An 18,870-nucleotide genomic window follows, 5' to 3' on the forward strand; every position below is an offset into this window, starting at 1 on the left:
AAAAAAAAAAAAAAAATTACTTATTAAATAAAAGATAAAACAAAAAAATTATTGATTTAATTACAGAAATATAATATATGGTTTTGTGTGATAAAAAAAAATTGGAGTAATGAAAATATAAATAAAATGGAAATTACAATCTAAGCAGATGTACCTATACATAAATGTGGCAGAAACTTTTACAGTTGACTCAGTGTACTAAAAACCGATTTTTTTTAAAAAAAATTTTATGTTTGACTTTAAATAAACAGTTTTGGAAAATCGTATCAAAAGGAAAGAAGTCATTAAGTAAAATTTTAAATTTATATACTGAATTTTCAATTATTTGATTTGATTAAGGTCCAGCTCAACTCACACATCAATGTTTGAATTCAATTAAATCCAACTGTATTCTGACGTGGAGAAGCAAAATTTTTAAAATCAAACAATTATCTGTAACCATTATTTTCAATATCTATTCCAACTACTTACACCTGTGTTACTACAAATCTTATTAAAAATAAATGCCCAATACCATGCTGAATTTTTATGTTATTCATTTACTTATAGTCTGTGTATTTTCTGTAGGCGGTTCAATATCACATTTTCACCATGTTGCTGGTACTAGACAACCAATAACGGCTGAATTTTTATGTTATTCATTTACTTATAGTCTGTGTATTTTCTGTAGGTGGTTCAATATCACATTTTCACCATGTTGCTGGTACTAGACAACCAATAACGGCTGAATTTTTATGTTATTCATTTACTTATAGTCTGTGTATTTTCTGCAGGCGGTTCAATGTCACATTTTCACCATGTTGCTGGTACTAGACAACCAATAACGGCTGAATTTTTATGTTATTCATTTACTTATAGTCTGTGTATTTTCTGTAGGCGGTTCAATATCACATTTTCACCATGTTGCTGGTACTAGACAACCAATAACGGCTGAATTTTTATGTTATTCATTTACTTATAGTCTGTGTATTTTCTGCAGGCGGTTCAATGTCACATTTTCACCATGTTGCTGGTACTAGACAACCAATAACGGCTGAATTTTTATGTTATTCATTTACTTATAGTCTGTGTATTTTCTGCAGGCGGTTCAATGTCACATTTTCACCATGTTGCTGGTACTAGACAACCAATAACGGCTGAATTTTTATGTTATTCATTTACTTATAGTCTGTGTATTTTCTGTAGGCGGTTCAATGTCACATTTTCACCATGTTGCTGGTACTAGACAATCAATAACGGCTGAATTTTTATGTTATTCATTTACTTATAGTCTGTGTATTTTCTGTAGGCGGTTCAATATCACATTTTCACCATGTTGCTGGTACTAGACAACCAATAACGGCTGAATTTTTATGTTATTCATTTACTTATAGTCTGTGTATTTTCTGTAGGCGGTTCAATGTCACATTTTCACCATGTTGCTGGTACTAGACAACCAATAACGGCTGAATTTTTATGTTATTCATTTACTTATAGTCTGTGTATTTTCTGCAGGCGGTTCAATGTCACATTTTCACCATGTTGCTGGTACTAGACAACCAATAACGGCTGAATTTTTATGTTATTCATTTACTTATAGTCTGTGTATTTTCTGTAGGCGGTTCAATATCACATTTTCACCATGTTGCTGGTACTAGACAACCAATAACGGCTGAATTTTTATGTTATTCATTTACTTATAGTCTGTGTATTTTCTGCAGGCGGTTCAATGTCACATTTTCACCATGTTGCTGGTACTAGACAACCAATAACGGCTGAATTTTTATGTTATTCATTTACTTATAGTCTGTGTATTTTCTGTAGGCGGTTCAATATCACATTTTCACCATGTTGCTGGTACTAGACAACCAATAACGGCTGAATTTTTATGTTATTCATTTACTTATAGTCTGTGTATTTTCTGTAGGCGGTTCAATATCACATTTTCACCATGTTGCTGGTACTAGACAACCAATAACGGCTGAATTTTTATGTTATTCATTTACTTATAGTCTGTGTATTTTCTGCAGGCGGTTCAATGTCACATTTTCACCATGTTGCTGGTACTAGACAACCAATAACGAGGTAGAAAATGTGACCTTGAACCGCTTACAGAAAATACACAGACTATTTATGCCATTCCTGAATGAATTATTTTTATTTTGCTGATATTGTAATTCAGGACCTACTTGTTCCTTGCTGCCCTCTGAATTTCTATATGCTCTTTCATTTTTAGGAAGCATTAAGAAATAGAATGGTTACATCTATTGATGAACTATTTGAGCGCCACCAGAAGCAACAAGATGAATTATTGAACCAACACCAGGAAGAAGTTTCATCTCTGAAAAGACAGATAGCTTCACATGAAAGAGAACACGAAGAAAAACTACTACTTCTGAAAAATGAGAGCAAAAAAGTAAGAAGAATTTAAATCATGTACATTAATAAAACTATAAGAAATGGTTAAAATTCAAATAAATTTGCTATCAAATCTGTCCATGTAAAATTGTTTGTTGTATATTAATTTTAAACAGGGATATTTCCATAATCTGATTTTATATATTCCATTGGAATTTGCAAATAGTGCAATAGCAAATCATATGCTATAAAGGATAACCAAATTAAAAAAATAATTAATTAAAAATATCATCCATATTTGATATATTTCTTTTGAATAAATTTCATTTCTTTTTAAAGTGAGATTCCTTTTCCCTTTCAATTTGATTTTATGCATTATAATGCAGGCCATTTTTATTTTTGCTTCCCTATTTATTTAATTTTATAGATTCACAATGATTATAAAGAACAAATTTCCAATCTGGCACGCACCATCGAGAATCTCAAAACGAAACTGGAAGAAAGTGAAGCATCATATAATGTTCTTAAACAGAAATTTGATAAAGCTGAATACGAACATCAAATACTGGTTGAAGAAAATGCTGATATCATGAAAAGATTGAAAGATGATATGAATAATTTGAGGTTTGTGTTTTCTTAGGAATGTTTAATAATTAGAATTGATAATTAATATCTGTCTACCATTTTTACTTTCTTATGTGTAAAATAAGTATCAGAAAAGCTTGTCTGTGAATTTACTATAAGCTTGTTAAATGAAATTCAGCATGTGTTCTAACACTGAACTGACTAATTTATATTTTTCAGTTTGAATTTTGAATAAATTTGTTATCTTTCTAGTACTTTTCAATGAAAAACGAACAAACATGCAATATATTTATAAAGATATTTTGAGCTGTATGAGCAAGAGGAAAGAGAGTGGTGAGGGACCTTTTATGGGATAACTTTCAGTTAAAATTATTGATTCTTAGTTGTTTATGTGCCTTTAAAAATCTTTTATTTGAATTGTATTGTAGTGAAGCTTTATAAGCAAGATAACAGCTCCTGGACAAGAGTAATCACTTTTGTCTAGTGGTCATGTTACGCAGCTACAAACCGCAAGGTTACAAATTCGGTCCTCGCTATAAAATCGCTGCAGTATTATTTCATTTACTGTACCTCAGAGAAATTTTCTATAAATTGACTTAACTATTGATTTCCGGGAATATTGATTCTTTATAAAATTTTGTGACCATCCAGTGGTGGTTATCCACATAGGCAGCTGCCCATGGCTGCTATCATAAGAGAGGATTGTGAGCAAGTCAATTATGAAACTTTATTTACCTAATTATCTAGCAAATGTTTGCAAAAATTGTAAATTCATTTAATGATACAGTATTATGTTAACTTTTTATGTTAATTTTTTTATTTCAAATTTTTAAAATATGTTATTTGGCCAGACTGTTATATGTTTCATTACATCCATTTAACTATTAGAATATTTATAGGCACTTAACACCTGCATGAAAAATATTATGTACAAACATGGATGTTGAATAGTCTAAAGCTATAAAAGATAAATAAAAATGTATAAATATGCACAAAGTTAATAAAATAAAAATATATTACCTAAAATAAATCATTGAGATAGTAAAAAATATTTTTAAATATAATATGTACAAACAGGGATGCTGTGTAGTCTAAAGCTATTAAAGATTAATAAAAATAAATACATATGCACAAATAAAAAAAATATATTAACTCAAAATAAATCATTAAGATATTGAAATATGAAGCAAAATTGAACAGTTCAGCATAAGAGAAACTTCATGATCTGTCCTAAAAACATAAAATATCTAAATCCATCAAATCATGGAGTGCAATATATTTCACAATATTTATAGATTTTTTTTTTTTTTTTTTTTTTTTTTTTTTTAAGTTTCATATCTTGTTTTGAAATTTTAAGAACTGCTCACAATACTCCTTGAATTGTATAAAAAGCCACTCAAGAAAAATCTAAGTTCAATCATAAACAAATTAAAGAAAAAAAAATATTCCTTTCATTATTCTATATTTTGGAAAAATAACCAAATTATGTGTTGATTTTTTATAGTGTGGAACATTCAAAAGAAATAAGAAAGCTAGAAGAGAAAATGGATGCACTGAAGCAGGAAAAAGAATCTCTACTTAAAGAAATCCAAACCTTGGAACTTCAAGTAAACAGTTTAGAATCTGAAAAAAGTAAAATAGCCAAAGAAATGGATGAACGGAACTCATATTATGAAAGTGGTAAGTTATTGTTTAATAATAATGTGGCAACGGTGATAACTTTGGTAAAACAGTTTGATTTTTTTTCATAACTTAATTATTTTTTTGATTCTTTTCTTTTATAAAATATTTTCTTATATTATTTTATATGGCCCATTTTCAATTTATTTTGAAATTTTCTATTTTCATTTTTTTTTAAAAAAAAAAGATGGTAATTTAAATAAAGTAAAAATTATATTAATAGATTTAAGATTGCTGAAAAACATGTACTTTGAAAATAAAAATAAATAAAATAAACTTCTATGGCATTATTATCAATATCGGTGAATTTCCTACTCTTACATATCAAATATGCTTTGTTTCCTAATGAATATGAACAATGCCAAATGCAACCTCCATTTAAATATTCTAACTTGGTGATGAATCAGTTATTTTATGCTTCCATTCGGAGATGAAATAACAACATTACTAGCATTTAAACAATTCATTTATTATAAAGGATGACTGTAGCAGAATTTACAAGAGGTTGATATTTTAAATGATATATAGAAATGAAATATGAATATTAAATGATGCAAGCAAGTTTTCTTTGGGGTGGGGGCTTTTTTTTCTTTTAAAAACAAATGTTTTCTTTCCCATATTTATTAATATGTCTAATATAATTTATTTATGTATTATGTTATTATAATAACATATATTTTGCACATAATATATGTTCTCAGTTATTAATGTTTGTTTAATATTCACAAAAATAATCATATAAAAAGAAATAAAATTTTCCTCAAGGAACTCTTTTCTTTAAGAAAAAAAAGTATATATATATATATATATATTTCTTTTTTATATTTTTTTCTTTTTTATAGGAAGAAAACTATATTATATATATAGTTTTCTTCTTGTTGTGATATGTTAAATAAATCCGGACTTAAGATGCAAAAGGTTGCAGGTTTGATACCTGTTTTCACCAAAGCTCCATTATATGATTGTGCATTGATTCCATTAGTATCAAACACGTTTTAACAAAAATTAACTGGAAATTTGAGAGGGGCTAGGGTTTCATCCTTGTTTCATGAACACAGTGAATGTTGTATTTGTTATTATAATAACATGTATTTTACACTCATTATATGCTCTCAGTTATTAATGCTTGTTTAATATACACAAAAACAATCATATAATATACAAAGAAATAAAACTTTACTTAAGGAATTGTTTTCTTTAAACACAAATCTTAGTCCCCCCCCCCTTTTTTTTTTCTTTTTATGATTTCCTGTTTTGTGTGCTTCCCTATATTAACTAAATACAGGCTTGAGATACAGAAGGTTACAGTTTTGATACTGTTTCTGCCAAAGCTTCATTATGTGATTGATTCCATTAGTATCAAACACATTTTTGCTAAAGTGAAGTGAAGATTTGAGAAGGGCTAGGGTGTCATCCCTGTCTTTTGAGCACAGTGAAAGTTAAAAAGTTTGCTCCAAAATAACCCCTGTTTAATTTAAAGTTGGCTATTAAACTAACTCCACTGAATTTCCCTCTAGTTTTTATAAATCATGTGCAGAATTCCTCTTTATTCTGATATTCTTTGTATATTATTGAAACATTTACTACTTTATAATAAGTTTTGTTTTATTAAATATATTATCTCTTTCTCACAGAAAAGAGTTCAAAGACCATATTAGAAGACAAAATTTCATTAATTCAAAATCAATTGAAAGATGAGCAGTCTTTGAATGCTGTAATCAACAAATCTTTAGAGGATTGTAAAAATCGATTAAAAGCTGCTCAAAATGAAAATAGTGAACTCAGGAAGCAAATTGAAGATATTCAGCAAAAGTTAAGTGGTATGTGGTTGTATCTATTCAGTATTTTCAATCTGAAATTTTTTTAGTTTAATTAAGTCAGTTTTTAAAAATATAAATGTTTAAGGATAACTTATGTATTAATTCCATTAATATTCAAAAATTATTTTTCTTTAAAATTTTTAACAAAAAAATGTACTAGAATTGTGGATTAATTTTGAGGGATTTATGATAGATGGGGAAACTTATTTTGCATTGGACATTTTTGTAACTATATTCGTGTCAAAGCTCTGTCATTAGACTTTTATGTTTTATTGTGTCATGTTGCTGAAGTGTAAACAGTGTAGTTTTTCTCATCTTTAAAAATGCTAAATTCCTAGCCAACAAAAGGTCGGTTACAAGGTGTTTTACTTTTCTTATTTAATTCAAAGAAAAGTGCAGCTGAAAGTCATCAAATACTGTTGGAAACTTACAATGAAAATATTCCATCGATAAAACTTTAAGAGTACTGGTTTCGATGCTTTAGAAATATTGATTTCAATATAGTGGGGGAAAACACTCTTATCCACTTAAGAAATTTTGAAGATGAGGAATTGGAAACATTGCTTAATCACGATTCATGTCAAATGTAAGATGAATTTGCAGAATTCTTGAGTGTTGATCGTACAACAGTTTCCAAAAGCTTAAATTTTCTCAGTATGATTCAAAAGCAAGAAAATTGGGTGTCATATGAATCGAAACCAGGAGATTTTGAAAGGCGATTCTTAACTTGTGAACAGTTGCTTCAATAACAAAAACGAATTTTTTTACACCATATTGTCACTGGCAATTTAAAAAAAAATAAAAAAAAAATCGATATACCCCAATAATTTTAAATATGGAAAATTGTGTGGTTTGCCCAGTCATGCATCAACATAGAGGGCAAATCCAAATATTTATGATATGAAGCTTATACATTGTATTTAGAGAATCAGCTTTGGGTTGTGTACTGAGTTGCTTCTGTCGAATTAAATCATTACTGATGAAGCTTTTGAATGCAACTAATACATTAGAGGAAAAGTGGTTGCAGTTTGAACACAAGCATGATAAAGTCATTTTTCTAAACACAACTTTTCCACAACGCTTGATCATATGTTGCTCGTTTTGTCAAAACATAGAAACATTGGAATAATATATTTTATTTTATCTGCTATATTCACCAGATATTGTTCCGTCTGTTTACTATTCATTCTGATTTATGGGATATGGCCTAGTTATAATGAGTCCTCTATAAAATGAGTTGTTCTTTTGATGCAGGGTCTGTGTGCTGCCAGAAAGATGAGAAAAATTAGTAATTAATGATGGATAATGCTTTAAAAAATAATAAGGTACACAATTTTTTACAATAAAGCCTTGAATTTATTATTAAAAAAATTCCTCGAAATTAATGCACAGTTCTAATATCTGTTCTGTTATTTATTATTTCTCATTTAGTTACTTATCATTAATGGTTAAATATAAACTGCGATATTATAACTTTAATATCTATCAATATAAATGTAATAAGTTCATTTTATCAAGAGCTTTAAATGACTTAAGTTTATTGATCCTGGCTTAATACTGTATTAAGAGAACTTTAAAGAAAATGGAAAGATTGAAAAGTTTATAATAATAGTTTTTATTATTTTGATTAAAATAATACTTATGAAATCTTTCAGAAAAAGATATTTCAACAGCTAAATTGCAATCTCAAAACAAGGAGTTAAAAAGTACTTTGCGGGAAGTTGAGAAATCTCGCCAAGATACAAAACGGGAAGTTCATAATCTGAAAAGAAATATTTTAAGCCTTGAAAAATCCGTTACTACCAAAGAAGATGAAATTAACGAGTTAAACATGTTGCACAAAAGGGAAGAAGAAATTCAGGAAGCACTGAAGAAAGAAATTGTACAGTTAAAGCAAAGAGTATGTATTCTCACATCATTGCATTATAATTGTTTTAAACATACTATCATATTATTTAATAGTTTCCTTTTTTTATATATATTCTAGTTCATATATGATTTATATGTAATATATTGTATCATGTTACTTTCACATGTACAAAGTACATGCATGGAAAATATTTTAATGATAAAAAGAATATTGACATCGAGTTTTTGATATTTCAGACATACTCTATATCTATACCCTAAATATTTGAATACCATGCTGCACACATGCAATAGGCTAAATAAATGACATTTAGCATATAATTTTTGCATAAAAACTGTTGATCATTTTCAAATTTTGGACCAAATTCACCAATGAAAAAACATCTGCTCAATCTTGTTCATGTTGATTGAAATAATTAAATTTTTCATTTTGGCTATAATTAATGATGATTCTTATCACCGTGGTTAAAAATACTTGTGGGTTGGTTTAAAAAATAAAATGACAATTTAACTGCTATCATTGAAAAGATATTTTTTTTTATATAATAATTTTTGTTGTTGGAAAGCATCAAAATAAGAAAATGAATAAATAAATAATAATTATTAAAAATGTCAATGTGAAAGCTAATTTTGAACACATTTGAAGAATTTTTATTATTGTCATTCAAAATCTTTTAATTCCTTATCATATATACAAAATCATTTTTGTCCACATTTTGTAACAACATTGGTAAAAGAGAATGTACAACCCCCCCCCCCACACACACACACAATTTTTGTTTTACATTTCAAATGCTTTTTATTCTTGAAAAAGAAAACAAGGTGTTAAAATTTTTTTGTAGAACTCAGTTATATGGTAAAAGGAGAAACATCATCCTATACATCCAAATTTTACTTTAAAGGGTATAAAATATTGCATCTGATGTAGTAGAGTGCTTCACAAATAAAAATGAGTTAATTCCAATACCTTTCTTCTTAGAAATGCCTATAAGTCTTCTTATCACAGAACAGTTAAAAATTAGTAATGAAACGTTTTTCAACTTTTTATGATGTGTTAGTAAATGATTACTGTAATTACAAATTTTTCCTGGCTGAATGCATTATGTCTCATATAAAAATAATTAATTCTGCTGCATGTTGCCTTAGATATCATTCATATTTGCATTTTAGCATTCATCTATTGATATTTATTTTTTTCTGGGAAAGGATCATTAGCTTTTGTTTACTGGTTATATTAATTATATAAAAGTAATTTATTTGTTTTTTTTTCAAAATTTTGTTGATTTTTCAGGTGAGTGATTTATTTAATATGGATAAAATTATTGCTCTGTAACTTTATTTCTTAAATGTTGTGTGCTTTTTCTAAAAAGGGGGAAAAAAAAAGAATGGACACTGGGCATCACTTAATATGATCGTGCTTAAAGTTATCATTCTCTGTATAATATCATAATCTCCTTGTCCTAAACTAACTTATTCAAATGTACACAAAATATTCATAATTGTATGAACAGTAAATAGTCTTTTAATATTATCAGTTTTGAGATGAAAAATTTACTAATTCTTCATTTTGTAACAATTGACATTCATGGAATTCTTCTATCCATGTTGAGGAAACATATGGGAGTCATTTTTCTGCTGGGAGTAGAGCAGTCTGGATTAGTTTAAAAGGGCAGCTATGTTGCCAAGTTTTGGTTGAATTATGAATAACCATAAACTACTGCTATAAGCAAATGAATTACAAAAGATATTGATTTTTTTTAATGAGTTGATTGATCAGGTATGAAAGTTTATATAAAATGAATGAACAAAATTCTATGATATAGCTGAATATTTCACAGCCTTTCACTGTTTTTGTAAAATTTAAAAAAATTATTAGGCTTTTGTGAGAAAGACCAAGCAATAAATGTTGATGATTCTGCCAGAAATGGATATTTTGAACAAACTCATTCATCCAGTGTATGGTAAAATTAGTCAAGTTCTTGATAATATAGCATGCAGCATTATTCAATAAATTTTAAAATAATACAAGTGCATATAGTATATAAGTGAATTGCTAAGGCATAATTGTCAACAAATAACAATTAGTCCTAAGTTATTTTTTTCCCTATGATTTGATAAAAATAATTTATTCATTTTTGTTATTATAATTTGATTAATGTTGTCAAAATTTGAATCTTAAATTGATTGTTTTACTATATTAAATAAAATATTTTCCTGTAATGTTTCTTGTGGAATGATACGGATGCTTTTTTTATATTCTAGGTTATGGAATCCACTGCTTCCAGTGAAGCAATTTCAAAAGAACTTTCTGCTTCAAAATTAAAATTAGCTGATTTAGAACAGAAATACAGAATGCAGCAAGAACAGCATCAGTCCCTGTTACATGAATGTTTGTCAAGTGAACAAAACTTTTCAGAGCATCGAGTCAATTTGGAAAGATCAGTGGCTGAAGCTTCCCGTGATATTCAGAATTTGCGTTCTGCCCTGAACTTTGAAGAGGGGAAAGTTCTTGCTCTTGAATCAAAAGTCGTTAAATTAGATGGTAAGAAAATTTAAGATTTTTAAAAAGTTACATATAAATTAAGTTTAAATTTGGTTATTGAATGAAGTTTGGTCCTTAAAAAGATACTGGACTCTATTAGGCACTTTTGCTCATTATTCACTTAGGGTTAAGAAATTTTTTATGTATATGTATTAAAATACAAATATGTCAAATTTCTTTCAAAACTTTAAAACAAAAAATATTATTTTTGAAAAAATTAAAATGTATATATTTTTTAAAAATGTCAAAATATTCCAGGCAATTTAATTTGTAATTTTTTTTTTCTATTTTTCTTTATTATCCAGTATAAATTTATTTGGAACAAAACTGTGTGATTTTGTAATTCTGTTTAAATGCTAATTGTTAGAAATACTTTTATGTATACTTACTGAAGTGCTGCAAGAAATTTTATATTTTTCTGAAATAAAATTGTCTTTTAACTATCTAAAAAGAAAAAAAATGAAATATAAAATGCATAACCTATTTTCTTTTTAAAGTTTAACTAAAATCTTTGTTATTAATTTTATGTTATTTCTTCAAAAATTGAGACTCTTGGAGTATTTTTAAAGATATTTAAATCTAATTACATTATCATTTTTAGAAGAACCATTAAGATACATAATTTTTTACTCTAGGCACTTCAGATATTTATTTTGTTGAAGAATGCATTTTATAACACTATAGATGAATATAAACATACATTTTAGTGATGAATCATTAAAAAATGTTCATATTTTCGTCTATTTTTGCTTATTTCAAATTCCATTGTACCCTTAAAAAAAATTGAGGAATATTTATTTTTCCAATCTCTCTATATGTAAAACAGTTATTTTTACACAAAATCCAAACAAATTTGTTAATCCTCATTTGGCAACAGTTTGCATTGATTATTACATCCAGTGGAAACAGTCGGATTATTTATCTGCTTGTGGAAAGTCTGAATAAATACTTTTTGTTAGTTAAATAATACAAAGAAGTTTATGTCAGACAGTTTTGATTATAAATCATCTATAAGAAGATCCTCTCAGAATGAAAAAATAGGGGTATATAAAGTGTTTTCATGTATGGAGCAAAATTTCTGAACAACAGGCTAATTTTTTTGTCACCAGTTAATCTCGCCTTTCATTATTGATCAAATATCAATGAGAATAATACATCTTTTTGTGCTGTAATTCATCAAAGTTGATTGGCAGGACTAAATTAATTTTACTAATATTCAGAAATTATTGTTAACATTATATCAAATAATTTTGATGAAATATATTTTCATCCTACAACAGTGAAAAAGAAATAAATTTAATTTTGATTTTTAAACATCTTAGAAATATATGTTTTTTCCTTGTTATTTTTACATACAATGGAATCTCACTTAATGGGCATAAATCATTCACAAATTTTTTCATACTGCAGAATTATTGTTAAGTGAAGTTATTTTTTCCATAGGATATAATATAGGATTCCATAGGATATAAAAATATTCAAACAAATTTTTAAGAATGTAATTTATTATTTATAATGCATGTTTTTTACAATAAAATTGCTTGAAGATATTTATCTTTGACATTCACACTTAAAACTTTCTCTTTAGAAGCCTTACTCACTATAAGAGGTCCAAAAGCTAAACCAAAATTTAAAGTAAAAATTGTGCTTCTAGTTAGAAAAATGATTCATAGAATAAAAGCCAACAACGCCTAATTTTGAAGAAATAGTTATTGGTTTTTTAAAATAATTTACTTCTTTTCCAATAATTTTTGTTTCTGTTCGATCTGGTGAAAAAGCTTTCTTCCTACTTCATTTATATTCCTTTTGTAAAAAATCAATGGCACCTATTTGAACTCAAAAGATATGCCTATTTTATTTATGGGAAATTTTTTTGTCTGGTATATAGAAATTTTATTTATCATGGTAAAGCTGTTTTTTCTGTTGAAAATCCTTCTGAAAAAAGCTTGATTTTTTTTTTTTTTTCATTTAATGGTAATTCCACTGTATATAAAGAAGGCATTGCTTGCATTTACAAATCAGATATAAGAGGTGATTATGAAAAATCTTTAGATATTGGAAGTGATATCTGTGTTAGAAACAAATACAATTTTCATTTTCAAATTGCTAAAATTTTCAAACATTATCTGTAATAAGTGTTTTAATTCTGCAGCATATCAGGCCCCCCCCCCCACACACACACACTACATTTGTAGGTGGTTATAACATTTTAGCATTATTAAAAGTATCAATTTTTTTTAATATGATTTAATTTAAATATTGTATTATCTTAACTGAACAAATACTTAACATATTAATAAAACCATAAAATTTGTATTGGGTATTATATAATTATGGGAAGTTCTTAAAAAAAATCTGTATGAAATATATTTTATTTAAAATATAATTTTGTTTTATTGTAGGTGCCAAGCGTGAAGTAGAAAGCAAGTTGTACTCTATGTGCCTCTTCCTTAGATCTATCTTAGGACTGGGCTCTGATAGTGGATTTATGAGTGTCAGTTCTAATTTGCCATCAACTCCTGGTCCTTCTCGTGGTACATCTACAGAAAAACTTACTGAAGTGACTCGCTCATCTGTGCGAGAGAGCCCTCATCGACTTAATTTGTCAAAGAGCAATTATCCTGCTCAGTTTAGTCTTTCTGATCTTGACATTGATTTGTTGAAATCTTCTTTGAAGGATTTGATACATAAGTTTAATGCTGTGGAAAAAGAACGAGTATGTCCCTCCCCCTCTTTATTTTCTTTGAATTAGTTTCTGTTTATTAAGTACCTTACAAACATGTATTAGATTTTTTTTTTTTTTTTCTGTTGGTTTATGACTCCATTTTGTGTGGAAAAAATTGCTGATGATACAAAAGTTGACAACCAATCAGGAAATTTTAAATAATAAATTTATATAAAATTGTTTTGAAAATTTTAATACATTTTTTTAAGCCAAGATGATTCTGTTGATCATTTTCTGTACAAATTTTGAAAAATTTGAGTGGTGATGTCTCTTTGAGAATTTTTACAATTGAAATATTTTTCCTAAGTAATCTTTAAAATTTATAAGTATCATTTCAAAAAATATGATAAATATATCTTGATAAAAGTTATAAATTACTTAATCAAATTTAGCTCTTTACTATTAAATAAATCCTGTTTTTGATTAATTAAAATAATATTTTAATCAATATTAATACTACTAAAGTGTAAAGCTATAAGAAAAGATACTATTATATATATATATATTATAAGTATTAGTATATTTTTTTCTCTTGATTCTTACTTTAAAAAAAAATCTTACGTTGTATAGCATCTATTACTGTCTTAATCTGCCTATATCTTATAACACATTTTTCATAAGTGGTGTTTTGTAGCAATTTTTTTAAATGCAATGAATATTTTTAAAAAAAACGAATAAAGCATACAAAAATTTTGCTGATTAAATATTTTAAAAAAATTATTTCACTGTTTCTTCAATATTTCTCATTAAAAAATTAATCAGAATAGTTTTTGTTTTAAAATATATTTAATTAATTAAGCTATATCTAAACATTGGAATTAAAATTTCAGTAATATTCAAAATATTCATTCGTAAATCTCAATTAAAGTATTTTCATTTTTGAGTAAATTTTTTCCCTTCAGAATTTTAATATTTCTTTCATTTTCAAAACCTACTAAACTTAACTCATTATTTTATAGATATTCTAGTCCATCTTTAATTTGCAATTATGTCTTGAACAACAATATTTAAAAGTAATATTCTATATATGTTAAGTACTATAAAATAATAATAAACATTCAAATGGATTATGAACATTCAAATTAAGACAATGAAAGTTACTTCCTTACAGCATATTGTTTGCAATTTCATATTAAATATTAATCATCTCAATTATCTAACTGAACGTTGTAAAAACAAAAGGAAAACAATTTTGGAAATTTAAAAGAATGTAATTTGTCATTGATAGAAATAAGTTATCCTTGAGTTTCTAGTAGGTTTAGTGTTAAGTTATAGTTTCCCCCCCTTTTTAATTGTATTGAATGAAATATAGTAGTGGTTTTAATAAGTGTATCTTCTTTAATAATATTTTTTTATTCTAGGATGAACTGAAAGATGTTGTTGCAAAACTACAGAGAGAAACTGATGAACTGAAAGGAGAGCACAGTCAGTGTATATCAAAAATGTATCAGCTCAGAAGAGATTTAGAGGGTTTGTTTTTAAAATTATGTTTCCAATTTAAACGTGTTGCTTTTTTAAAAAATTTTCATTTTAATTTAATTTAAACTTTATTTTGATTAATATTATATTCTGTCATATATTTCCCAGTCAATCTACTTTCTTAACCTATTAACACCCAGCACCCTATTTATACATGTTTACATTTCACTTCCATAGCTAAATTGATAGAGATAATACAAGTAATTTAGAAGCAATCTTTTATATACATATCATATTATATTTTTAAAAGATATTAATTAAATAATTTAATGTATCTATAAAAAAGGTTTATTAAAATAATTTTTTTATTATCATTTTCCCTTTAAAAAATACTCTTTTTTTTTTTTATCAGCTGTTTTTTTTTTTTTTTTTTTTTTAGTTTGAATTTTGGTGTTTTTAATCTAATTTAATCTATTCGTTAAAACTACTAGAATCTATTCTTTATTTTAAACAGAGCATTCATTGAACATGCTAAAAATATCATTAGAAAATTAGCTAATGTAGTGTGAGAAGTTGGAAGGAATTTCAACTCATCTTATGTGGTCTGTGTATCTTTTGACTTTTATTACCCAAAATTAAATTTTGAAGGAAAATAGTACTGAATTAATAAAAAAAATAATCAAAAGTAAAAAAATACACTGCAAAGTATAAAAATGTAGTTTTTCACTGTGTTTAGGTATACTTTTTGATTTATTGTTTGTAAAATGTGAAAAAGCAGTAGAGATGTGTTGGAATTCTATGCACATTTTCTCCTCTTTTCATTAAGTTGGTTCTTCCTTCTCTGCTTGCTGCTATTACTCAGGAGTAAAATTGAGATAAGATCTTATTCTAGCATTTATATTTCTTTAATTACTAATTTCATTCCATTGATACTATGTAAATAATAGCAATGAATGTGTATATTCCTTACCTCTTATGTCTTGAACAATTGCTTGTGTTTCATTGTGTGTGTTCTGGAAATAATTGCTTTTGTTATTGAACAAATCTACAATATTTATTATGCTAACCAACTAAATTTGATATTTGGGTGGCCATAGTGTGCTGGAAATTCCAAATTGATTACATGGGCCATTTAGCTATTTATAATTTTGGTAGATACCAACAAATCAAATTTTGTAAATCAAAAAAAGCATGCCAATTTAATTTTTTAAGTTCAGTTGATTTTTATGTTGCCATACATTTTAGTTATATTCTGTAAGCATTAATCCATCATCATCCTGAAAAAATATCAAATCATTTTCATTAAATGATTTCAGTTTTTTTTTTTTTTTTTTTTTTTTTTTGTGTGTGTGTGTGTGTGTGTGTGTGTGTGTGTGTGTGTATTAAATTTTAAACCTATAATAAACTTTTTTATCTTTTATATACTTTTTATTTACCAATATAGAAGCATTTGTGTTGGAAAAATTGTAGAATGTAATTATTTTTCTTGTTTAATCCAAAGCTAATTTATTAAAATTTTTATAAATTATATTTCTTTGAATGGCAACAGTGAATGATTTAGAAATTTCATTTGTTTTGAAATTGTGTTGATAAAAATTTAAATTTTCTTTTCTAAATTTCTTTTCTTAAATATTTTTTACTTTATCTATTATAATGAGCTGTTGCGGCTGTTCTGAATGCTCTAATAATGAGCCATCTGATTGTATCAAACAGGAAGGTTTCTTTTACAAGTTCAGTGGATTTGTTTTTAACTATGCAATATGTATGTAATAGATATTCTCACATTTGTTCTTGAATTCATTTTAGACTTGTTAATATTGTTCTTATTAATTATTAAAAATTATATAAATATGTAAAATCATTTATTTCATTTTTAATTCCAGATAATATCACATTTTTTAAAAAAATATTTTCATATTTCTACTGAATTACATACTATGAATAAGGAAGTCATAACTGAATTAAAAATATCAACTATTAAAAAAAACAGTTAACAACTAAATGCCTTCAGTAAATTTCTGAAGAAATAAATTATGCTGACATTTTTTGGGAGGGGGGTATTAATTGGTTATTGAATTTAATTGCAAATTTTGCATTTTATTTTTACAAGAATGTGAAACTTCAATTTAAAGTATTTTGATTTAATTTCCAAATTGAAACTTGTCTCCAAAGTTAATGTTTTTCTTCCATTTAATTCATATTTAAATGGGGTAAAAATAAAAAATTTAATGATTTTTTTCAAATTATTTAAATGTTTTGCAGCGTAATAAAAGTTTCATATTTTGATAGTAATACAAAATAAAAATTCTATTTTAAAATTTGCTAAATTGTGTTCCCGACCCCCAACACCATATTTTTAATATATTTTAGATGGTGTATGTATAAAGTTAAATAGTTTTCAGTTAATAATGAAACATGAAAAATTTCTAATGCTAATTTTGCTGCCATGTGTATACAATTATTGTAAAAAAAGGATAACAATTATCAAACTATCTTGCATTGATTATATAGAAAGGCTGTAACTTTTAACAGCACAACTGGGCAGGTATATAGAGCTGTACTTAGCTATATTACCTGTAAGTAACATAATGTGTATTGTGTGATTGCTTATTTTTGAGTCTTTGGTTTACTTAGCAATTTAAAGATTATTGTTACCATCCATCTTGGTGGATATATTTTGGATGCTTGGTAATAAAATCCAGGAGGAGGGTAAAAATAAACAAGTACCATGTATTGTTGTGTATTTAAAAAATATATGAAATTAAACAACATTTTATTTCAATATAGAGATTTGTAATGCTGAGTATCTGTCATTAGTGCTTGAAACTAAGTTTCATATATCAATTCTTTTTAAATGCACAAATATCATAATCAACTTTTAAAGTGCTTGTAACAGCTTACTCCAAAAATCAAATTGTCCTTATGATTTCAATTTGAGAAGAAAAATTGAACTAGAATAGAAATAAAAATTCTGCGACAGGTTTCCTTTTCTTTTTATGTGTTGTACTTAAACACATAATTTTCTTATTAATAAGCATAAAATATCTTTCAATTATTAAGAAATATCATAAATATTTGAGGATAAACTGTCTTGAAAATTTTCAATAATGCCTCTGTTTTTCCTTTTCCAGATAAGAAAAATGTTGAGAAGGATTTAGCAACAAAAATAGCAAACATTCATCATTGTGAGGAAGTCATAAGAACACTTGAACGAGAGAAAAGGAGGCTTACGGAAAAGCTGGGCAGTGAGGAATTTTTCGCTTCTTCTAGTAATAAAGAAAAAGAAAATCTTTTAGTAAGTGTTTAAAGACATTATCTTATTTTGAATTAGTTTTTTTTTTTTTTTTTACTTGCTTGTAATGTAGTATAGAGAACGTATAGGAATCGACACAAAAAAATTCGGATTGGAGCTTTTGATGAATATTTATGTTTTAGATATCCTGAGTTCAAAAAATACTTTTTTGTAAAATGTCCATCTGTGGCAAAAATAACTCAAAAATTCTTTTACCTAGACGGAGGAAATTTGGTATATTGTCTTTGAAGCAAACATGTAGAATTCTATCAGATTTTGAGTAAAATCTATTCAGAAGTTATACTAATTTGACATCTGTCTGGCTGTTTGAATATAATCTAACATGATAGCTATAAAATGAACAGAGCTATATAGATAAAATTCTGTGCACAGATTTAGCAACTATAGTGTAGACACCTATCAAATTTTGAGCCAAATCCTATAATGGCTTGACTGTCTGTCAGTTTGTACTTCCAGAGACATGTAAACCCGATAGCTCAAATGTGCAATGACTTGAATCAGTCAAATTTGGTATGGGATTTTGTAACTGTTAGCATAGGTTTGTATCTAATTTTTCTTTCATTCAGTTGGGGAAAATATA

General features: G+C 26.6%; 1 protein-coding gene across 2 annotated transcripts in view; it reads left to right on the top strand.

The window, feature by feature from the left end:
* The window catches only part of LOC129957139 (rootletin-like), a 100,675-nt gene that overhangs the window by 64,009 nt on the left and 17,796 nt on the right, over positions 1-18,870 (top strand). For both annotated transcript variants that reach the window (XM_056069304.1, XM_056069305.1), the window contains exons 19-27: positions 2,216-2,395; positions 2,765-2,961; positions 4,427-4,602; positions 6,237-6,422; positions 8,078-8,322; positions 10,554-10,833; positions 13,236-13,549; positions 14,920-15,028; positions 18,109-18,272. In XM_056069304.1, the coding sequence (XP_055925279.1) occupies positions 2,216-2,395; positions 2,765-2,961; positions 4,427-4,602; positions 6,237-6,422; positions 8,078-8,322; positions 10,554-10,833; positions 13,236-13,549; positions 14,920-15,028; positions 18,109-18,272 (1,851 nt within the window). The remainder of the gene's footprint in view (positions 1-2,215; positions 2,396-2,764; positions 2,962-4,426; positions 4,603-6,236; positions 6,423-8,077; positions 8,323-10,553; positions 10,834-13,235; positions 13,550-14,919; positions 15,029-18,108; positions 18,273-18,870) is intronic.

This window comes from Argiope bruennichi, chromosome 11 (assembly GCF_947563725.1).
Source record: "Argiope bruennichi chromosome 11, qqArgBrue1.1, whole genome shotgun sequence".
Classification (NCBI taxonomy): Eukaryota; Metazoa; Arthropoda; class Arachnida; order Araneae; family Araneidae; genus Argiope; species Argiope bruennichi.